The sequence below is a fragment of the Pistacia vera genome, unplaced genomic scaffold (genome assembly GCF_008641045.1).
Source record: "Pistacia vera cultivar Batoury unplaced genomic scaffold, PisVer_v2 Contig206, whole genome shotgun sequence".
In the NCBI taxonomy this organism is placed as follows: Eukaryota; Viridiplantae; Streptophyta; class Magnoliopsida; order Sapindales; family Anacardiaceae; genus Pistacia; species Pistacia vera.
Genome location: NW_022196009.1, coordinates 1,525,122 through 1,548,715, shown reverse-complemented (window position 1 = coordinate 1,548,715; position 23,594 = coordinate 1,525,122). Strand labels below are relative to the sequence as shown.

General features: G+C 36.0%; 3 protein-coding genes across 4 annotated transcripts; 2 read left to right on the top strand and 1 right to left on the bottom strand.

The window, feature by feature from the left end:
- The first annotated feature begins 1,259 nt into the window (after positions 1-1,259).
- Positions 1,260-11,831, top strand: LOC116129008. Its single transcript, XM_031414745.1, has 3 exons — positions 1,260-3,031; positions 4,348-4,655; positions 11,209-11,831. The coding sequence occupies exons 1-3, from the start codon at positions 1,260-1,262 to the stop codon at positions 11,559-11,561; spliced, it is 2,433 nt and encodes an 810-aa protein (XP_031270605.1). The 3' UTR covers positions 11,562-11,831.
- Positions 11,832-12,174: 343 nt separating this feature from the next.
- Positions 12,175-14,794, bottom strand: LOC116129039 (phosphopantetheine adenylyltransferase-like). Its single transcript, XM_031414784.1, has 6 exons — positions 14,476-14,794; positions 14,323-14,394; positions 13,606-13,665; positions 13,257-13,351; positions 12,744-12,813; positions 12,175-12,652 (listed from the first exon to the last, which is right to left on the bottom strand). The coding sequence occupies exons 1-6, from the start codon at positions 14,593-14,595 to the stop codon at positions 12,452-12,454; spliced, it is 618 nt and encodes a 205-aa protein (XP_031270644.1). The 5' UTR covers positions 14,596-14,794; the 3' UTR covers positions 12,175-12,451.
- Positions 14,795-17,848: 3,054 nt separating this feature from the next.
- On the top strand, positions 17,849-23,594 carry LOC116129021 (histone deacetylase 9). 2 transcript variants are annotated; one of them, XM_031414754.1, is made up of 13 exons: positions 17,849-17,972; positions 18,065-18,182; positions 18,267-18,341; positions 18,449-18,668; positions 19,260-19,323; positions 19,411-19,503; positions 19,606-19,714; positions 19,903-19,952; positions 20,039-20,129; positions 22,115-22,185; positions 22,430-22,528; positions 23,085-23,151; positions 23,276-23,594. In XM_031414754.1, exons 1-13 carry the CDS (start codon positions 17,898-17,900, stop codon positions 23,356-23,358), a joined length of 1,215 nt encoding a protein of 404 aa, XP_031270614.1. In that variant the 5' UTR covers positions 17,849-17,897; the 3' UTR covers positions 23,359-23,594. The 2 variants fall into 2 exon arrangements, with proteins under 2 accessions (XP_031270614.1, XP_031270615.1); XM_031414755.1 differs by lacking the exons at positions 17,849-17,972; positions 18,065-18,182; positions 18,267-18,341; positions 18,449-18,668 and adding an exon at positions 19,090-19,177.

Sequence of the window (23,594 nt, the reverse complement as noted above, 5' to 3'; positions counted from 1 at the left end):
TAACTAACTGTTAAGCAAATGAAAACTCATAATTATATATTATTACTTAATTCTTTTCACTATAATACCTTCATTGATCATGACCAATCACTTATCACACTTCAAATAACAAAGATAAAATTGCCAAATTCTTGAATATAAAAATAATGGCTTTACATATATAAATTGTTATAAAATCATAAAGCATAAAAATTGGCAAATATTACACATATTCCATAATGTTATCCAGTTAATAGAATGACATAAGAATAGTCTTGTAAATTCATGAAACTATATATATACTACATATTTTATTTTTTTATGGCTGAGGGTGTCCGAACTAGCTTGTGCGTACGTCAACTAGTCTCCTAGAATCTTAGAACTACTTATCGAGTAAGAGCTCTAGTAACCACTCCTATTAGCAGTCGTGAGAATTCGAACTAGAACTATCGGCCGAGTAAGTACTCTGATGATCACCCCTATTAGCAGTCTTAAGGACTCGAACTAGAATTATCGGCTGAGTAAAACCTATAGTGGCTACCCCTATTAGCAATCATAGGGACTCAAACATGAAACTACCAACTAGTAAGAGTTTTAGTAATCACCTTTATTAATAACTGTAAAGAATCGAATTCGAAAGACCATGATAAATCTTTCTCTTCACCTTTTACTATCAAGGAAACTCTTAACCTTTTCCCATCACTTTTAGTATTTTCTAAAAATTATTTTTGAAATTTGAAAACCTCATTTTCAGAAAGAGCGACAAATTTTCTTATTATATAATATTATATATACAGAATTTTTATACAACATAATAGGATGAAAGATGATTAACAAAGATGATTAACATACTATACAGAAATATTATATAAAACTATGGTAGATGTAACATTACTCTTCCTGGTTTGGCATGTTAATGCTTAAAAAACACACCCACAAGGGAAAGCATCTGGTATAAGGGTACAGAGATTTTGATGTCGTGTCAACATCTGATTTAAGTATCACAAAACTTTTAACAATCGAACTATGCCACGTGTCCAAACACATTGAAACTAAAGCTACATAATGACCACCCAAACAAAGCGTACACAAAAAGGAACCGTCATCTTCAAAATTATAAAACCCTACAACTCTACAAGAATAACTTCTCCATTGAACTCTGCTCTTGATTCTGATTCTTCACTTTACTTGACAAGTTTGATTTTCAGATTCTGTCCTTACTTTAACACATATTTCTTGTTTTTTCTTTCTCTCGTAAACTTTCGTACACGAATCCTGCTATGAGAGAGCATAGGCCAAGAACTCGCCTTCCGCCTTGGCCGAGAAATCGGGACCGAGAAACGGAAGAAAACCGGATTCAACGTATTAACCGACCGGTTAGTTCCGTTTCAAGACAGTGTTATGTAAATGAGGATGATAATGATAGAAATGGGTACGAGCGAAAACTGTCACAGTTCAATGAGACTTTACCTAGAAGCGAGGTAATTTTCAGAAAGTTTGAATGGGCCAATCTCTTGGCCTGTAAACCCGAAAAATCGGATTTCGGTAGAAACCTTAATGAAAATGACAATGTCTTGGGGTTCAACAAAAGTAAAATACCATACTACAATGACGGCGCCGTTTTCCCGTCAAGAAAATATCATTTGAGTGTGAATGAAAATGTTGAAAGAGGATTATACAGAGAAGAAAAGAAACTTGGTTTTGTCTCTAAAGATAGTTTACTTCCATACACAACAACAGCTTTTCAGTTAAAAGGTGATTATAATGAGATGTACAAGGATGGGGGATTTTGTAGGAGCAGAGAAATGCTTGATGGATCAATTGCTCATGGAGGGTATTGTTGTGAAACGCCAGTTTCAAAACCCTCTTCAATGCGGTCTTTTGCTTTTGTTGAAGAGCAAGGAAATATGGCCAGTGCTCAAGATGATTATAGGGTGCAAAGTTCTGTGAGAGCTAGTTTTGTTGATTCGATGGTGCAAACTTGTGTGAGAGCTAGCATTGTTGATTCAATTGTGAACAAACTTGATGGTAATAACAATTCTATTAGAAATGGTATAAGATATGGCAGGGAAATTGAGCATAACCAGGCTTTACATCATGAGTATCTCAATGGTGGAAAAGAATCAGTTACAAAGGAGGAAGATAGGGAATGCTCTGGTTCTAGAACTTTTCATTATAGCAGGGGATCACAAGATGTAGATTACTCTGGCTCCGCTTCTGGTTCTAGAGGCTTTGATAATGAGTGTGGATTAGAAGTGAATTTGGATAATGGAGGTCTGCAAGTGGGAGAAGATTATGGTTTCTTAAAAGATGGTGGTCTTGAATCATATGAAGAAGGTTTGAAGAGATTGGATGAAGACTTTTTACATGAGAATATAAGTAGGTCACAACAGATGTTGGGAGAAGAGGAACTAGGCTATGAGGATCAATCGAAAAAGGTGCTCAGGAGAGGTCGTGTTATAGATTTGAGAAAGATTACTCGAAGTCCGAATCATACATCGTCTTTTGATTGCATTACCTCTCATGAAAATGAACAATGGACTACAGAAGATACTGAACGATTTTTAGTCTTGAAAGATTTGGAATCCAGGCAGCCACTTGATGAGATGACAAGTCACAACCTGTTACCGTCTCCATTTTTGCCAGTATCTATGCAAGAGCATTCAACTGGACATGTTCAACATTCTAGCGTAGATTTAAAGAAGCCTTTGGGGCCTGCTCGAAATGTAATGGAGCGTTTAGGTCCCGCTCCAAATATAAAGAAACGATTGAAGCGTTCAAGCAGACCCGTTAAAAGTCATAAACAAAACGAGTTTACTGGAAGATATTTGGATGATTTTCGCGAAGGTGTTCATATCCAAGGGGATGATTACTTGAAAGTTCAAATGGAAAGTTCAGATGCTGAACCACTAGAACACACTGAATGTTTCGAGCAACTTGTACATAGCGCTTTTTTGAAGTTTGCCAAAGCATTGAATGACAGCACAGCTCAACAGAGGAAATACACAGAGCGGGGAGGAAAATGTACTTTAAAGTGCAGTGTCTGTTGCAGGTCAGTAATTCATATATATGTTTTAAAGAGACACGCCTCCTTCCCTTTTCCTTCTTCAACTCAATTTAACACTTTCTTATGCAATTATGAGATCCTGTAATAGCGTAATAGCAATATGTTTTTAGTAGAAAACCATTTGGTTAAGGCATGTGTTATGCTTCTCTTAATCAATATGCTTAGTCGTTTTTCAGTGTTAGCCCCATGGAAGGTTAAGTGCACATATTTCATGCAGTGGGAGGATAGCTAAACAATGTTGTCATAAGGTTATCATTAAAGGTTTAAAATGCAAATGAATCACAGGATTTGATTCTTCGTATATGGCCAAATTTGATTGGCAAGGCTTATGAGGACCTGCCTCTGAGTCATTTTCAAAGGATCAATTACTGTGACAGAGTGTCTAGAAGATTTGGGTTCTTTTTAAGGTTCTAACACTATGGTGCTATAATTGTAAAGGTCTTATCATTAGTGGTTGGCAGTATGTTGTAGTGCTGAGGGTAGATAGTGAGAGAAGTGCAGAGGGAGTGTCTTTTGCATAATTTTAGAAGTAAATGCAAAACACTCAATCTTTAATCATTTTACATTCACTATGTTATCTGAGTTGGGTTTCACGGTAAATTACATCAGCAACACAATTGACTAGTATGCTAGGAGGATCAGACTGTAGTTACAATGTCATGGTTTTAGCAATAATATAGTAAGAGTTGTATGAGTTGCGGTTAGTCTGTTAGCATATATATAATACCAAAAAGAATATGGATACTATTTTAAAATATTATATGCTAGTAGAAAAAATTATTGGTGATACTTATTTATGTCTCATCAGATTAACTTGGTAGTATTTATTTTTATTGCATGTGCTACACAGATGACTTACTGAACTAGGAAGATCGGGCTGTCATTTCAATATTATTGTTTTAGCAATAATAGGATAACAAGAGTTGTATGAATTTTGGGCGTTCCAAGTGGCTCACATTTTGATCAGTAAAGGATAAAAAATTGATCCTATCAATACTTCAAAAAATGTGTTCCCAGTCTTTTTGTAAATAAAGTACATAGAAATAATAAAACATTTTGTTTTTAGTGGTCTTAACCAGAACCAGCGTTAAGATAATTTAAGATCTTATAAAGTTTAATCCCTGATTAGAAAGACCTTTATTTATAGGGAGATTGTAATGTAAGATAATGTCTCTATACCCATAGTAGGTTAGTGGCAGTTCATATGCAAGATAATGCCTCTGTGTTTGTCTATAGTTGCTGATTGCGGTTTAGGTGTACTTCTTCAATAATTGCGTTGAGCTGACTTTATGTTCTATCAGAAAGTCGAAAGATTTTGTGGACGCATTGAGCTTGGCACAGCATGCCTTCATGTCTAAGACAGCTGGGCTCAGAGCAGAGCACTTGGGCTTTCACAGAGCCCTTTGTGTGTTGATGGGATGGAATAATGCAGCAACCCCTAACGGTCTATGGGTTCCACGGGTATTGCCTTATGCTGAAGCCTTAGCTCTGAAGCAGGATCTCATTATATGGCCTCCAGTTGTTTTTGTCCACAACAGTTCCATAGCAAACACTAATCCAGATGAGCGGATCATTGCAACTATTGAAGAGCTTGAGTCCATTATCAGAGGTAACCTATCCTTTAAACACTTGATCATTCTCACCCTACTTTAATATGATTTTCAAATCACTCATTACTGGTGGATCATACCTAATGACTAGTTTCCTTGAATTGCTCACCTTCCACGTATCTAACTTACAACATGTTCTTTTGTTGAAACATGTTCTTTTGTTGAAACTTATGTTGAATCTGTTATTTTCTAAGTAATCTTGATGTTAAATTACTCTTACCAGTTGCAATGTATGATTTTACCAAGGTTAGAATCATTCATGTTTCAAATATTTGCACTTTTTCCATTACATTTTCTATATTATCTCAACTGTACAACCTAATATATATATACATACACTACAATTACGTATATAACCTTGACTACATATATACATAGTTTCCAACACTCTCTCTCAAGCTGGAGCATATATATCTATCATACCCAGCTTGTTACAAGTATAAGTTACCCTTTTATCGACTAGAGACTTAGTAAAAATGTCAGCTAATTGTTCCCCTGTTCTAACATAATTAGTAGTAATTAGCTTTTGTTCAAGTTTCTCTAGCACAAAGTGACAATCCACTTCTATATGCTTAGTCCGTTCGTGAAAAATTAGATTGTTTGCTATATGTATGGCTGCTTGGTTGTCATACCACAAGTCCATAGTCCCTGGATCACCAAGCCCAATTTCTTTAAGAGGATGTCTTATCCATATAAGCTCACAAGTTACTTGTGTCATAGCTTGATACTCAGACTCTACACTTGATCTAGCTACAATCAGTTGTTTCTTACTTTTCCAAGAAATAAGATTTCCTCCAACAAAAACACAAAATCCAGTCATAAACCGTCTATCCACAGAAGATCCTACCCATTCTGCATATAAAAATCTTTCTACTTTATTATTACCATGATCACTGTAAAAAATCCCATGTCCAAGGGCTCCTTTTAGATACTTCAAGATATGAAGGCCTGCATCCCAATGAGATGTCCTAGGAGATGACATAAATTGACTCACCACACTCACTGGAAAAGCAATATCTGGACGGGTTACTGTAAGATAGTTCAACTTTCCAACTATCTGTCTGGATTGCTCTGGATCACCAAACATCTCTCCATCCTCATTATTCAATCTCAGATTAGAAACCATAGGAATGTCACAAGGCTTAGCCTCAATTAGGCCTATTTCGGTCAACAAATCTAACACATACTTGCGTTGAGAGAAGGAAAATCCCTTTCTTACTCTGAGAAACCTTGACTCCTAGAAAATACTTTAGAGTGCCTAAATCTTTTGTGCGAAATTTGGAAGCCAAAAAGTTTTTCAAACTCTGAATGCCAACATTATCACTGCCAATGATTACAATGTCATCAACATAAAGAACCAAAACAATGGTGCCAAAACTAAATTGCTTACAAAAGACAAAATTATCATAAACACTCCTATGTAAACCAAACTAAGTCACCACTTCGCTAAACCTCTCAAACCAAGCCCGTGGAGATTGTTTTAAGCCATATAAATATTTCCTCAGTTTGCATACCTTTCCTGACTCCCTCTGAGCAACAAACCCTAGAGGTTGCTCCATGTAAACCTCTTCAAGAAGATCACCATGTAAAAAGACATTTTTTACATCAAGTTGGTGAAAGGGCCAACTATATGAAGCTGCAAGAGAGATGAATACCGGACAGAGGTCATTTTAGCAACTAGAGAGAATGTCTCGGATTAATTAATATCATACGTCTGAGCATAATCCTTAGAAACCAATCGAGCTTTCAACCGAACCACAAACCCATCAGGATTAGCTTTCACTGTGAAAACCCATTCGCACCCAATGGCCTTTTTGTTGTCGGGTAAATCCATTAGAACCCATGTATCATTAAGTTCTAGAGCCAACATCTCTTCTTCCATGGCCCTTCGCCACCTATCATGAGTAACCGCTTCAGATACAAAGTTAGGAACAGACAAAATCTAAAGTGGCAACAAAAGACTTGGAAGATAAAGATGAAGAGTGATAAGAAACAAATGAGGAGATAGGATAGGTACAAGAACGCTTACCTTTACAAAGAGCAATGGGAGGATCTAGGTCAAAAGTAGAAGGGATTGAATCTGAGGGCGAGGCAACCGATAGAGGCAGTGGATCAAATGCCGATGCGGGTGTCTCATGTTGCTGGTGAACTAGGCGAAAGTATACCTGAGTGATAGGAGGACGAGATGGTGGAGAACTATGTTAGGTAATGTTGTAAACATGAAAATCATCGGTGGGGGCTTTAAGAGAAGTAATGTGAGGATAAGATAGAATGGAAGACTCAACATATGGAGTGGTTTCAAAAAAGGAAACATCAACTAAGACAAGATACTTACCTAGGATAGGAAAAAAGCAACGATAACCTTTCTGATATCAGGTATAACCCAAGAATTTGCACTTAAGGGATCTCGGTTCTAATTTGGAGATATGAGGTCTAACATCTTGAACAAGCACATGCACCCAAATACTCTAGGAGGAAGCGAGAATAAAGGCTGAGAAGGAAAAAGAATGGAGTATGGGATTTGACCACCCAGAATAGAGGAAGGCATGTGATTGATCAAGTGACATGCAGTAGAAACGGCATCTGCCCAAAACTTTGTAGAGACTTTCATGTGAAAGAGGAGAGTACGAGCGACTTCTAATGAATAATGATTTTTTCGTTCAATAACCCCATTTTATTGAGGTGTGTTACAGATGTATATAACTTCCTGGATTACATTGATATCCTGGATTATAGGGATCACATTAATATCCAGGATTATAGGGGTCACACTGATCTTGTATCCTAATAGAAATTGATCACCTACCTAGTTTAAAACACTACAAGTGTATATAAATTTGTATACTTTTAATCTATGAATGAGAAGTGTGAATATTCTTCCTTAGTACATTTTTACAAGGTGTATATATACATGATGATTGATGAATAATACCTTTAGTAGACAAAAAAGAGGAGAAAGATGCAGAAAAGTATTCTTTGGCATTATCACTTCTGAAAATTTTAATAGAGGAAGTAAATTGATTTTGTATTTCAGCACAAAAGGTATAAAATATGGAAAATAATTCAGAACAATTTTTCATAAAATACAACCAAGTAACACGTGAAAAATCATTCACAAAAGTAATAAAATATCGATAACCAGATTTAGACAATACAGGGCAAAGACCCCAAACATCAGTGTATAACATCAAAAAGAGCTGCAACTCTTTTGTTTATCCTAGGACTATAGGACACTCGATGGTGTTTCCCAAACTGACATGCCTCACACTCAAAGTGTGATGTTGACCCTACACTAGGACACGATTTTTTCAAAATGGGGAAGGGGGAGGACCAAAACGACCATGTAATATGGATAGAGATGAATCACTAGTACATGCAACAGGTTGAGGAACTGGAGTGGAGACATCATCAAGCATATGCAGGCCACTTGATACAGGAACCCTACCAATAATCTGCCTCGTCCCAAGATCTTGAAATATTCAATGAGTAGGAAAAAAATAAACACGACAGTTGAATGTATTGGTAATTTGACTAATAGATAATAGGTTAAAAGGAAAGTGAGGAAGGCATAAAACAAAGGAGAGAGACATAGATTTGGCGAGATTAGTGATACCACATCCAATAATACATGCAGTAGACCTATTAGCTAAAGTAACAGAAGACAAATCAGAAGAAAATGTAAATGAGAATATAATACCTGTATCGCCCATTATATGTTGAGTAACACCAGAATCAATGACCCAGTTACTACTAGAAGTAGATAAACAAGTTGTAGGATTATCTAACTAGGTTAATGTAGCGGTAGTGGATGGGATGGGTGACTAGGAGCTAGAAATCTGAGTAAGGCAAGCATACTCAGCTGCAGAGACAATAACTTGTGATAGGTTGGGTAAGAGACCATCTTGAGTTGCAACATGAGCAAACTTCTGAGTTCCTTGCATATTCGGAGGCTTGTCATGGAGCTTCTAACAATTCTTTTTACGTGACCCTCAGCACCACAATGGAAGCAAGTACGAGGGCCATTACCACGATTGCTTCCGGTATCACGACTTGCCCTTTTGTTGCCTTTGCCATAACTAGGTTTCTTGTTAGCTAGGGCCACATGATCTACATCAGGATCTTTAAGAGTTTCTTTGTCCTTAGAAACTCCTCGATCTTCCCTCTTACTAACTCTGAGAAGTCAAGCAAAGACATCCGTAATAGAGGGAATTGTCTCGCTGATATGAAGTTGTGTATGAGCTATCTCATATCTCAGCCTCAACCCAGCCAAAAAACATTGCACTACCACTTATTCTTCTTGTACTTGCATCATCTTCACATCAGTACCATATCAGAATACCAGGAAGCCTAGTTCCCACTTACTTTGCACCTGTTCCGCTCTAGGTCTCAATTATCTCTGGTCTTAAGCCCTCTGGATCATCGATAAGATTGGCCTTCATCAATTACTCAACTCCTGAAATATTTGTCAACTGTCATAGAGTCAAATTTCACTGCCGCACACCATCTTTCATCCATCAACTTATATTTTAATTTATAAAAAATTAACAGAAATATATTTCTCTGACCCTTCGCCCAAAACTCTGATAGAGTACAAAGAAAGAATGCGGAAATTCTCTGGTTCTANAACAGAAGACAAATCAGAAGAAGATGTAAATGAGAAGAGAATACCTGTATCGCCCGTTATATGGTGAGTAACACCAGAATCAATGACCCAGTTACTACTAGAAGTAGATAAACAAGTTGCAGGATTATCTAACTTGGTTAATGTAGCGGCAATGGATGGGATGGGTGACTAGGAGCTAGAAATCTGAGTAAGGCAAGCATACTCAGCTGCAGAGATAGTAACTTGTGATAGGGTGGGTAAGAGACCATCTTGAGTTGCAACATGAGCAAACTTCTAAGTTCCTTGCATATTCGGAGGCTTGTCATGGAGCTTCTAACAATTCTTTTTACGTGACCCTCAGCACCACAATGGAAGCAAGTACAAGGGCCATTACCACGATTGCTTCCGGTATCACGACTTGCCCTTTTGTTGCCTTTGCCATCACTAGGTGTCATGTTAGCTAGGGCCGCATGATCTACATCAATATCTTTAAGAGTCTCTTTGTCCAGAAACTCCTCGATCTTCCCTCTTACTAACTCTGAGAAGTCAAGCAAAGACATCCGTAAGAGAGGGAATTGTCTTGCCGATATGAAGCTGTGTATGAGCTATCTCATATCTCGGCCTCAACCCAGCCAGAAAACATTGCACTACCACTTATTCTTCTTGTACTTGAATCATCTTCACATCAGTACCATATCAGAATACCAGGAAGCCTAGTTCATGTAGTCCACTTACTTTCCACCTGTTCCGCTCTAGGTCTCAATTATCTTTGGTCTTAAGCCCTCTGGATCATCGGGAAGATTGGCCTTCATCAATTACTCAACTCCTGAAATATTTGTCAACTGTCATAGAGTCAAATTTCACTGCCGCACACCATCTTTCTTCCATCAACTTATATTTTAATTTATAAAAAATTAACAGAAATATATTTCTCTGACCCTTCGCCCAAAACTCTGATAGAGTACAAAGAAAGAATGCGGCAATTCTCTGGTTCTACTAACTTTCGTTGTTCTTGACATCAAATCGAGCTTATTCCTCATAAATGAATCTGTGATCAATCTCAACATAAGGATGTGAGCTATCTTAAACCACTCTTTTCCGTTACCCCTCTTGCACTGTTTTTCCAGCTTATAACAACCAAAAGTACATAATCGTAAAAGTGAAGGTGGCAGACCCTCCTCTGGAAGGGATGTGAGATTTGGGCATTCTCCTATCAACAAATTTTCGAGAGCTGTGAGGCAATTGAAACCTTGGGAAGATAGGTTTTTCAGTTTCTGGAATTTTTGAATTTTCAGCATAGTTAAAGAAGCGGGCAGTATCATTTTCTCTGGCGGAAAAGAAACTGCATCTGAGCATCCAAGAATAGACAGATGTTTAAGACATGTCAGCTTTGGCAACCTCCACTGAAGAAGTGATGATTCACGGATATTCTGATCCTCAATCGAGAGAGATGTTAGGTTGCTGGGAAAACCTTCGGCTGGAAATGATGGGATGCTTGGACACTCTTGAATGTTTAATTCCTGAAGAGAGTTCAGCTCGTGCATGCTGCTTGTTTCAAATATTTGCACTTTTTCCATTACTTTTTCTATATTATCTCAACAGTACAACCTAATATATATATATATATATATATACACACATTACAATTACGTATGTACCTTTGACTACATATATACATAGTTCCCAACAATTCCTAGCATCAAGATATTCGAAACTCTGATCTTATAACTGCATTCCTTTTTTATTGATTTAGTGTTTAGAACTTGAAGGAGATTATTTACTACTTGTCATTTGGCCAGTTTCACATGGATGCCTTGCTTCAAAATTGACTTGATGCTCTTTGTACTTTGACAAATTTATTTATTTTGTTGTCTTTTATGTCTTGGTTTATTTGATCTTTTTGCATTTGTTCCTTGTTAATCAGTTTTCCTGTCCACTTCTAATTTCAGGTATGGGATTTGGTCAGGGAATCAGCAAGGTGTGTCGAGGGAGAGCTGCAAATCAAAGTACTATGGTAGTGAACTTTTATGGCACCTTTTCTGGATTGCAAGAAGCAGAGAAACTCCATGAGCTATTTGCTGACAAAAAGCGTGGGAGGGCTGAGTTCGAGCACATTACTTTTCAGGGCAGAATCAGTAGTGACAAAACATGTAATGCAGATAAGGTTGAGAATGTTCTATATAGCTACTTGGGAATCGCAGAAGACTTGGATAAACTTGATTTTGAAGCAAAGAGACGATGTTTTGTGAAGAGCAAGAAGGACATCCTGACCATTGCACATACCAGTTTTGGTAGTAAATGAAATGAGTAGGACCTGTCTGTCTATATTAGGAGTATTAGTAGATGGCCATATGGTTCCCTTCCCAGGTTTGCTCAGTGCAAACAAAATTGCTCAATTTTGGTTTCTTGATACAGGGAAACGGACACAATTCTTCCTGAAGTTACTACTGGCTTTTTTCCATCAATGAGAGGAGGAATTGCTTATGTTTAGAATTGTAACTGATGGAGAATCTATAATCTAACAGAATTTTATATTTGGTTTAAATGTTACTATTACTACTTTTAGTTAGATTTAGAGATTTTGTCATGTTACTATGAATTCTATGATCACTTTTTATTTTTTAGAGCAGGATACAAATTCTTATTTAAGATGTCAAGCGACCAATAACCTTTTCTTCTCCAACTCTAAAGACAGAAATCAAACCTATATTTAGCAGTCAGAAAAATAATTAAAACAATCAGATATTGACAACAAATTATGATAGGTGAGACATCATATGATTATCAACTCTCTTCTCAAATGAAACTCATATAAGATGTCAATTTTTAATCCCATTTGACTTGGCATGGTGAGAAGAAAATATATTATCGCTGTTAAAAAGTGAACTCTCTGGCATAAACATATAATGCTTCCAATCAAAATTTATTCCGCTGCACATATTGTGCCTCAATGTATGCGTACGCCTTATTATAAAAATTCTAGTTGTCTGTATACATCACTCTATTATCAATTTATCATTACAGAAAAAGAACAAGCTAAGATCATGTTAATGCTACATTGTTACAATTACAAATCTTTCTGGATCTTGCGTTATGCTCAACACAGATACTCCTTTAGCTGTTTCATCCTGTCCTCAGCCTCAACAACTCAGATTATATGCAGAATTCCTTCAACCCTTCTGTGTCCAACATTTATTCTGCAGGCCGTTCTTCTTGGGCCTTCTCAGCCTTGAGCAGTTCTTTTTCTGCCTTCTCAGCCTCGAGCAGTTCTTTTTCAGCCTTCTCAGTCTCAAGCTGCTCTTTTTTGGCCTTCTCAGACTCAAGCTTCCTTAAGGTTGTTGAACTTAGTTTATCTCCGCTGGATCCTTCAGAAACCAGATCCACAACTTCAATCTGTACATGATCCATAATGTTAAGGTTTAATCTTCGAGAAAGCTTCCAAGTATATGTAAATAAAGCTATTGACAGAAACTGAAACTATAACCTTCAACTGTGAAAGAACCCTGTCAGCTCTCTTCTTATTAACTGACATGCCACCAGGTAATGTCTCTTTGCTGCCAGAATATCAAACACAATAGTCAAGAATATTTCAACTACAACTTATTCTGAGATATAAGATTATCACAGTTCCAGAATTTGGGGCAACCAGGAAAATCTTTCCTTTTATTCTATTTCTATTATTGCAGGAACTCCCAAATTAAGATGAATACACATAAGACAATAAAATACTTGAGAAAAATAAGACTCACCAAATTGATTCAGAGATTTTGAACATTAAAGCAAGCAATTATTTACATATATTTCAAAGTATTCATACATGTAGATGAATTCAAATAACCATACATGTCAAAGCTTAATAAAACAAGATATTGAGGACTTTATCTTCATATATAAGTGAATAGCACACATGTTTACGAAAATTGAAATCAAAAAAGAAAAGACCTGCTACACATCTTAAAACTAAAATGACAAAGAGAAATAGTAAGCAAAAACATACCTGACAACAATTGCTTCTAAATTTGCATCAATTATTGAAGGGCCATAAGGGTCAGTAATAGGTTCAGCTTGCACTTTAAGCTCTGGTTTAATAGACTGAAATTTTTGCAGGAAAAGAAAATCAAAGGAAATCAAATAAGAACATCACATATATATTCCATTTATAATCACAAGGCCTAAGTCTATGTGTTTCACCACCCAGCCAAGTCCACAAGGCAAGTCTGACATAAATAAATCATTTGCCAGGTTAAAGTACTCACATAAAGTCGCAAAACACAAGAACCCAATACGTTCTTTTCTCATTAAAATTAAGAACTGGAGCATAGAACATACTTCCTTGTACTGGATACCTTGATGTAATTTTCAACATTACGAATCCTTTCCTCAATGGACTGTATTAACTCTGAGAACTGCATATATGTGAACAAAGAACCGTAAGTTTGACATATCAGATGAAAACACAAGACTTGTATCAGCAAACTGTTTCCCTCACAAATTAACAAAAGAAATTGAATGGCAATACTCATAAGAGTTCACATGGAATTTACTTTTATCAATTAAATTGTAACCGCAAGTCATAATTAAAGCAGTTTTAGATAAGCCAAAACTAACTGCTGCTTGATCCTCGAAAAATTTTGAAAAAAATTTAATGTGTTTTGTCTCATTAATTTAAGGAAAATAGTTGTAATAGCCATTCTACTTGGCTATTGCAACACAATAAACTGATTTAGAATGGATTTACTATTAAGTAAAGAATGTTACAGTTTAAAATTACAAGAAAATCATTTAATTTAACAAGATTTACACAAGTAAAACAACCTCATTGCCACTGGTCGTCGCACCTTTTATCTGGAACTTTTAGATTCAAAATCAAAACGAAAGTAATATTTCAATACGTGACTGATGCTATCAAACAGCCAAGGCCTTACAACTCAATCAGATACGAATTTATCGGAATTGGAAAATGAATTACATACAATTATAGAACTAACAGGTGAGGTAATAAAAAACATTTAAGTCAACCCATAAAAGAAAGAAATGCTCAAATACAAAAGTAGAAAAATGACCTGTTTGTTAGCCAACATTGGACCGTCACAAACTCCAACGACAATTCGATCCCTCGCCAGCTCCGCCGCTGCCTAGTTTTATTTCAAATCAAACATTTCTTGAACTAATGACGATGGTTAATAACAATAAAATGTAAAAAGAGAAAGAAATACCTTGAGAAAGAGGCGATGTCCGTCATGTAACCGGTCAAAGGTACCGCCAAGAACAACGGCTCCGTATGAATTTGGCGGAGAAATCTTTGAACTCGCAACTGATTCTTCCAATATCGCCATTTCTTTAACAAAGAAGATGAAAACGCAAAGTGTCGTTTATCTTGTTTCGGATTTCTACTTACATTGATTTAGGTGCACCAAATTCATTTAGAGTTTCGTTCTGCTTGTGGTTGGTGCTTGGTAGTAGAGTAGTTAAGCTCTCAACCGTCCAGATGTAGAATTGGGCGGGTAAGGAAACGGATCGGGTCATAAAAGTCAAAGGGCTTATTGTTTGGGGGCGTTGCAGTTAATTTATGAGACCTGTGGGTGCGGATTTTTCTTACTAAACCTAAGCGGTGTCTGCTTCCTGTACATCAATTTGGATTATACCGATCCATCTTTTAGTCAAAAGATCTCTATAGAAACTTTTTCTAAAGATTTTTCATAGAACGAACAATTTCATAGTTCTATTAGGATAAATTGATAATCCTTAAACTAAATCAGTCAAGTTAGTTTTTCCCAATTTCACTATTAAATCATTTAAATTCTCGAGTTTGAACTTTAACATGTCAAACAAATGACATTTCCCCATTACCTTAAGTTTTTGAATTCCTACTGCATAGAGTATGTCAGTTCCTTTGAACTCTTCGTCCTCATAGAATAGTTTATCAGTTTCTAGCCATACTAACCTTCTTGCTAGCTTTTCTAAACACCTCTGCAGTTGTACTTCTTCTTCAACGCATAGGTATATTCATGCAAAAGTCTAAGAGTCTTAATGAATATCTTAGGAATAGCGGTATTGGTGATGAGGATGATCTTATCATAATTAGAAATGAAGATGAAAACCCTAATTCGGTAATTAGTTCATCATCTAATTACGAGGATCACTCGGGTAACCCGGAGACTTGGATAATTCTGAGGTTAACACCTAGAGAAGTTTTTTAAAAATGCTCTAAATGGTTCTTCAAAGCTGAAGGCTTGGAAGATGTACACAAAAAGTCTGTTCGTGTAGCATTATCTTAATCTCGAGAAGGTAAAATAATACTTTTATAGAAAATATATATCTCAAGATAAATACTAGTTTTACAAAAAGAANGTGACTGATGCTATCAAACAGCCAAGGCCTTACAACTCAATCAGATACGAATTTATCGGAATTGGAAAATGAATTACATACAATTATAAAACTAACAGGTGAGGTAATAAAAAACATTTAAGTCAACCCATAAAAGAAAGAAATGCTCAAATACAAAAGTAGAAAAATGACCTGTTTGTTAGCCAACATTGGACCGTCACAAACTCCAACGACAATTCGATCCCTCGCCAGCTCCGCCGCTGCCTAGTTTTATTTCAAATCAAACATTTCTTGAACTAATGACGATGGTTAATAACAATAAAATGTAAAAAGAGAAAGAAATACCTTGAGAAAGAGGCGATGTCCGTCATGTAACCGGTCAAAGGTACCGCCAAGAACAACAGCTCCGTATGAATTTGGCGAAGAAATCTTTGAACTGGCAACCGATTCTTCCAATATCGCCATTTCTTTTACAAAGAAGAAGAAAACGCAAAGTGTCGTTTATCTTATTTCGGATTTCTACTTACATTGATTTAGGTGCACCAAATTCATTTAGAGTTTCGTTCTGCTTGTGGTTGGTGCTTGGTAGTAGAGTAGTTAAGCTCTCAACTGTCCAGATGTAGAATTGGGCGGGTAAGGAAACGGATCGGGTCATAAAAGTCAAAGGGCTTATTGTTTGGGGGCGTTGCAGTTAATTTATGAGACCTGTGGGTGCGGATTTTTCTTACTAAACCTAAGCGGTGTCTGCTTCCTGTACATCAATTTGGATTATACCGATCCATCTTTTAGTCAAAAGATCTCTATAGAAACTTTTTCTAAAGATTTTTCATAGAACGAACAATTTCATAGTTCTATTAGGATAAATTGATAATCCTTAAACTAAATCAGTCAAGTTAGTTTTTCCCAATTTCACTATTAAATCATTTAAATTCTCGAGTTTGAACTTTAACATGTCAAACAAATGACATTTCCCCATTACCTTAAGTTTTTGAATTCCTACTGCATAGAGTATGTCAGTTCCTTTGAACTCTTCGTCCTCATAGAATAGTTTATCAGTTTCTAGCCATACTAACCTTCTTGCTAGCTTTTCTAAACACCTCTGCAGTTGTACTTCTTCTTCAACGCATAGGTATATTCATGCAAAAGTCTAAGAGTCTTAATGAATATCTTAGGAATAGCGGTATTGGTGATGAGGATGATCTTATCATAATTAGAAATGAAGATGAAAACCCTAATTCGGTAATTAGTTCATCATCTAATTACGAGGATCACTCGGGTAACCCGGAGACTTGGATAATTCTGAGGTTAACACCTAGAGAAGTTTTTTAAAAATGCTCTAAATGGTTCTTCAAAGCTGAAGGCTTGGAAGATGTACACAAAAAGTCTGTTCGTGTAGCATTATCTTAATCTCGAGAAGGTAAAATAATACTTTTATAGAAAATATATATCTCAAGATAAATACTAGTTTTACAAAAAGAAATATAAAGAAAGATATACAAAGATAAATTCCGTCCTTAAGAAAAAGAAAAAAAAAAGGAGAAAAAGAGAGATAATCATGAAAATTAAAACAGGATTTGTTTTTATATACTCGACTTTGTATTTATGTTGGTAAGGTTAGCCGTTCCCATATCGCAGTAGGTGGGGTTAGAAAAGTAGAAAAGGGCTGAGCAGAGACTGAAACGACATCGTTCAATTATAAAACTAGTTGAGCATTACACGATGTCGTAAATTGGCTGCGGAGAGACGATACCACGTCGTTTAAAACTGATCATAATGGTTACACACACGCTTCCCTCTCTCGAAGACTCAAAACTCCAAATAATAACAATGTCGCAATCGTTATTATAGTCTCAGCCAGCCCCCGTCACTCGTCCTCGCTACCGCTAAAATGCGCTCAAAGGAAAAAATCGCCTACTTTTACGATGGTAAAGTTCTCTTCTTCGCTTTTCCTGTTTATCAATTTCATTTAATTTCATTGAAACTAAAACCCTAGCCATGCTCAACCTTAGCGTACGCCTTACCCAGCATTTTGCTTTACTTTTCATATGCCTCACATGCTCTGAAGCCAATGGTAATTAATTTGTTCCAATTTGAATTTCAGTAACTAGCGCGCGTGGGCAGTTAAAATCTTATAGAGACTCATTATGAATTTCTTAAGTAGCTTGATTTAAGTGTAGAAATTAGATATATATCAGTTTTTTTTTTTTTTTTTTTTTTTGGCTTAGAGTTAAATATGTTATTGATTATGTAAGGGTGGATGGATATTGCAGGAGATGTGGGTAGTGTGTACTTTGGGCCTAACCATCCGATGAAGCCACATCGGCTTTGTATGACGCACCATCTCGTTCTATCATATGAGCTTCACAAGAAGATGGAAATCTATGTTAGTGGCTTCTTCGATTTTTGCATTGTTCGTTAATTTCTTATACGGGACATGGATTGTATTTACTGAATTTTTTTATTTTTTTTATGCAGCGTCCCCACAAGGCGTATCCTGTGGAGCTAGCGCAGTTCCATTCAGCTGATTATGTTGAATTCTTACACCGAATTACTCCCGACACTCAACATTTGTTCTCACACGAATTAGCTAAATGTATGGCCTATTTTGTTAAATTTTAGGATGATGCTTTATGTCTTTTAGTTGCAAATTTGAATAATTTCTTTCTACTATTGTCAGATAATCTTGGAGAAGATTGCCCTGTCTTTGAAAACTTGTTCGAATTTTGTCAAATTTATGCCGGTGGGACGATAGGTAATTTGAATTTGTGGTGTTGCTGTTCAACTTAGTCCTCCGTGTTTTTAGGTAAAAGATACATTTTTCTTCTTAAGTCGTAATTACTTGTTGTAACTTTCTCATAGATGCTGCACGGAGATTAAACAATCAACTCTGTGACATTGCCATCAATTGGGCTGGGGGGTTACACCATGCCAAAAAGTGTGAAGCATCTGGTTTCTGTTACATTAATGACTTGGTCTTGGGGATCCTGGAGCTTTTGAAATACCATGCCCGTGTGTTGTATATTGATATAGATGTGCATCATGGTGATGGTGTAGAAGAAGCTTTTTATTTCACTGACAGGTTAGAATCTTCTGATTTGATTATGATCTTAATCAGATACGATTGGTAAATCTGTTAGAAAGTTTAAGCTTTTGAAACCTAGATAGCTGTGACAACAATATTTATGATAGCAAATGTAAGGTGTGTTGTAGATAAATATACCTGGTTGATAGTTTCTTTAAGTTATTTTGTAACACCATTTGTAGCTTCTGAGCTGCTGCAAGGAATGTTTTTGCATACATGATTCAACCCTTTGTCACCTCGTTGAAGTTTAATATCAACATGTATGCAAAGATGATCCAGATTTTTGTTATCATTATGTATCTCTGAGACTTTGCTATCTTGATTATAAGGTGGGAAGGTTTTATTAATGGAACAAAATTCTATTACGTGGTTTTTTTTTTTTTTGCTTGCACTTGCTACACATCTCATCTCATCTATATGTTTCTGGACATAAGTGAATTGACCATTCAATAGTGCTGACTGAGTGCACTAAAGAAACACAACATTAATTGTGAAATTGATTACATGTAAGAGAGACATTAATTTTCTCAATGTGCTTGTTGTAATTCTTTTCTTCTGTTATTAATTCGGAGAAGTTCAACATGACAGGGTAATGACTGTTAGTTTTCACAAGTTTGGGGATATGTTCTTTCCTGGGACTGGGGATGTTAAGGTACTTTTTATGCCTTTCAATTTTTTGCAGGTTGTCATTTTCTAATCCATTATATTGAATTGATATATAGAAATCGTTTACATGAAGGAAATAGGAGAAAGAGAAGGCAAGTTTTATGCTATAAATGTCCCACTCAAGGATGGAATTGATGACACTAGCTTCACTCGGCTTTTCAAGACGGTAAGTTCCAGATCCAAGCATCTAATTGTTCAATGATAGTTGTTAGTTTTGGCTTGATGGATTCAAAGTGTAAACTTTTGTTTGCAACTACCTGTGTTCCAGATTATCTCCAAGGTTGTTGAAACATATGTTCCAGGTGCCATAGTTCTTCAATGTGGAGCAGATTCTCTTGCTAGGGATCGCTTAGGCTGTTTCAATCTCTCCATCGATGGTAGATATATCTTTGTAATTGATATTTTTTGGTCTCTTTCTCAATTTATTGTTAAATTGAGGAATGAGTTTTCTTTCCCTTTTTTTTCTGTTGAAATCTTAAGATGTTGCTTGGTCTTAAGCTAGCTGGCAATAGCTCAATTTCTGCTGTTGATGTTAAAGTTTCCTTGGTGGTGGTACTTTTTGCAGGGCATGCTGAATGTGTTCGGTTTGTGAAGAAATTCAATTTGCCCTTGCTGGTATATTCTTAATTGATTGAGTAATACCAGCAGTTCATTAGTTGTCAGTTGTACACTTAATGTAAAGAGGAACCTCTATCCTGCAGGTTACTGGAGGTGGGGGATACACGAAAGAAAATGTTGCTCGGTGTTGGACTGTTGAAACAGGAGTACTTTTGGATACAGAGCTTCCCAATGGTAAACTAAAATGGCTTGGTCTTCTCCTTCAATTTAATGCTTCCTTTGCAAGACATGCTATGGTGCAATTGAAATTTATTCTTTTAAATTGCATGAGGCAGTCAAAATGTCACAGGGTTATGATATGTTGTTTTGTTGGATGTAAGTTTGGGACTTTAATTGCCATATTTGCAAATTTTGGTTGAAAATTTGAGTGGGCACATTGAATTATATTGGAAGTTTCTGTTTTTTGTATAATAAACGAGGAAAGCATCAATACGTATAATATATATGAAAAGCACTGGATTGGGTTGCATTTTAACGATAGTCAAAGTGCAGAATATTGGATAGATTTCCCATTTGCTGTTTAAGAAGGTAAAAGACCTGAGTTGCTTTTAGGCATTAGAACTTAGCTTAGAGGGGCCATTTGGATCAGGGGTAATCTTCGTTTATTTTCCAAGATTCCGGTGTTTGGTTTGCAAGTAATAAAATATTACAGTAATCTTTTATTGCAAATAGTGTTTATTGTTGGTAATGTGGAGGGTAATCTTATTACCTTGTTAGGGTTGTTATTAAAACATTACCGGGGTAATCTGACTTTTCTACCCATTTTGCCCTTAATTAAAAACCATTTCAGAAACAATTGCTCTCAAATGTCTACTAAATAACAATTACCCAGCCCCCTTACATTTGAGAAATTAGCTAAAACACTCCAGCCACAAAAAATTTAGAAGTTAACAAAATACCTCCAGCTACCTAAGACCACTGCCAGTCGTGACTCACCATTGCCGATCGCCGGTGTCAGTCGCTGTAATGGTGCATGAGCGGTGAGATCTGGTCGGTCGTGCACTGGTAAGGCCTTTTTCGGCCATGAAAAAACGGTCTCAAATCTGGCGTTTCTATGGTTGTTTCACGACTAAAGATGTGGCCATGAAACAGCCACAGATCTGGCTTTTTCACGACCAAATCTATGGCTATTTCACGACCAAATCTATGGTTGTTTCATGACCACATCTTTGGTCGTGAAATGGCCATAGATCTGGCCGTTTTCTGGTTATGGATTTGTGATCCATGGCCATTTCCAGCTTTGCCGACATACGGCCGACCATATACGACCAGTCATGTGCCATTCCGTTGACTACCGACGGTGGTGGCTGGCTGCCGACAGTGGCTGGGGTGGGTTAGGGTGATTTTTCTACAAATTAAACTTTAATATGGCTAGGGTGTTTTAGCAAAATTTCAAATATAAGGGGTTAAAAGAGATGATTCAAAAAATAATAATAAAAATACTATTATATTAATATTTAAAAAAGAGGGCAATTTAGTAATCTATATAACATACCCATTCATTTATTCTCCCAACCAAATATATTATTCACCAATTTATTTGAATTAACCCAACACGTTTTTTAAACATTCCCAATAATCTTCAAGGTGATCTTTCTTTCCGTTAATATAATATACCCATATAATAAAACATTATATGATCCAAACGCCCCTAGAAGGTTAAATTGTACTACGGAAATATCTTGGATCTACTAGTAGGAACTGGCTGGTAAATCGTTAACCATGTGGTCTAGATTTATATTGGTATATCCACCTTGCTGGTGCTGCATGTGATTTTTGTTTAAGAGAACTCATTCTGCACATAGAATTGTTTATAATTGAAAAATGAAAGAAGGAAAGTTCCCTTAAACTTAAATGGAAATAAGTTATCTCATATTGAAGATTTAGAGTACTGGCAATTTAGCATTATTTATGTTCTACATGTATAGAAGTTTATTTGTTTTAGTGAAAGTTTATTTGTTTTAGTGTGTATTATAGTTTTGACTTGTTTTCAGTTGGTGTTGTGGCATATTCGTGCTGCTGGATTGCTTTATTGAAAATGTCCTTGTCTTGGTGGCATATCTCAAGATGATAGTGTTCGCTTATTTCTTCATTTCCGTGTATTAAATAATTTAGTATTGTCAGACTCTAAACTACTATTAATTTGATGTTTTTTACAGAGATCCCGGACAATGAATACATCAAGTATTTTGCCCCTGAAAATTCATTGAGGATTCCGAATGGACATATAGTATGTAATTTCCAAGAAATTGACATATTTATTTGACTTCATTTATGGAGCTTTTCTCGTAATTAATCAATTTAATTTAATGAGCTTGTTTAAGTCCATGTAATGGTGTAAATTGAATCTAACGAGAGCAGATTTACAGAGCAAGTTTGTGAAATTACGAACTTCATTATGATAATTTGTGTTCAAAAGTAACCTTTTCTGCAGCCTTCCTGATCATCTTCTCTCATTTTCATTGATTGAGCAGGAGAATCTGAATAGCAAATCATATCTTAGCACAATAAAAATGCAAGTGCTGGAAAATCTTCGATGCATCCAACATGCTCCGAGTGTACAGATGCAAGAGGTGAGTAGTATTTCAATTGTTGCCAAACAAATCCAGTAATGACTAGTCCTGATGTATTAGTAGTGATTGATTAAATATGGTTACTTATGCTTGGTTCTACATCTTTCGGAAAGTTTTTATTTACTCCTGAACTAGGGAAGTGACAGAATCTTGTGTTACATTCATATTTTATTATTTTACATCATTTATCAGCTTTGCATTCATTTACCTTTGCAATAACTTTGACCCAAAGATGAGCCTGGTCTATCTGGTTGCCATGGTGGATACCATCAAAATAGTTTTAAATATTTCACTGGATCTGAAATCTTGATCCATTCTTTAAATATTCCTGATGATTAGAATATGGAGCTAATGTGAAAACTGGTATTATTTCCAATTAGCAAATATGTTTGTGTAATTGTGTGTAATGCTTTTATAGGACAAGACTGTCTTTCAGGATAACGTAAAATTTTGAATTGCTGTTGATTTTGATGGCTGCTTACCTGCTGTCTGCAGCTAATGTTTTGGTATTTAATTTACGAATTTTCTGTTCTGATGGCAATAATTTGAGTTGCAGGTTCCACCTGACTTCTATATTCCTGATTTTGATGAGGATGAGCAGAACCCTGATGAACGAATAGATCGTAAGTGGAATCCTTGAAATCTTTGCCTGGGTTCATGCACTTTAAACATTTGTCATTTGATTTTGTGAAATTTCCTTACTGTTATGTCTAACGTCTTTTCTTACTATAAAATTTGTGTTTTCAGAGCACTCTCAAGACAAGCAAATCCAACGTGATGATGAATATTATGAAGGAGAGAATGATAATGATCACATGGAAGTTGGGTAAAGTGGAGCAATATTTAATTTTGTTCTCTTGTTTTGGTCAATATTAGCGAAATTGGCTCAGTATTGGAGGGAATGATGTAATTAAATTCCAAACTGTGGCCAAAACATGCTGAAGTGAAGGATTATCACATGTATTTGTTCATATTGTCTTCGGCTCCATTGTCTTGTTTTTACAGAGTCAAAACTTCAGTGATAACACTGATACTGCTTAAATAATTTTAGTGGTTTTTAGTTTTA

What these genes read in the sequence shown, in the direction of transcription:
- LOC116129039 (XM_031414784.1), bottom strand. Translation starts at nt 14,595, where the DNA reads ATGGCGATATTGGAAGAATCAGTTGCGAGTTCAAAGATTTCTCCGCCA. An exon ending in GACATCGCCTCTTTCTCAAG is followed by an intron (nt 14,395 to 14,475) that starts GTATTTCTTTCT and finishes AAATAAAACTAG; the next exon opens with GCAGCGGCGGAGCTGGCGAG. An exon ending in CAATGTTGGCTAACAAACAG is followed by an intron (nt 13,666 to 14,322) that starts GTCATTTTTCTA and finishes ACATATATGCAG; the next exon opens with TTCTCAGAGTTAATACAGTC.
- LOC116129008 (XM_031414745.1), top strand. Translation starts at nt 1,260, where the DNA reads ATGAGAGAGCATAGGCCAAGAACTCGCCTTCCGCCTTGGCCGAGAAAT. An exon ending in AAGTGCAGTGTCTGTTGCAG is followed by an intron (nt 3,032 to 4,347) that starts GTCAGTAATTCA and finishes ATGTTCTATCAG; the next exon opens with AAAGTCGAAAGATTTTGTGG. An exon ending in GCTTGAGTCCATTATCAGAG is followed by an intron (nt 4,656 to 11,208) that starts GTAACCTATCCT and finishes TTCTAATTTCAG; the next exon opens with GTATGGGATTTGGTCAGGGA.
- LOC116129021 (XM_031414754.1), top strand. Translation starts at nt 17,898, where the DNA reads ATGAAGCCACATCGGCTTTGTATGACGCACCATCTCGTTCTATCATAT. An exon ending in TTATGCCGGTGGGACGATAG is followed by an intron (nt 18,342 to 18,448) that starts GTAATTTGAATT and finishes ACTTTCTCATAG; the next exon opens with ATGCTGCACGGAGATTAAAC. An exon ending in TCACTCGGCTTTTCAAGACG is followed by an intron (nt 19,504 to 19,605) that starts GTAAGTTCCAGA and finishes CCTGTGTTCCAG; the next exon opens with ATTATCTCCAAGGTTGTTGA.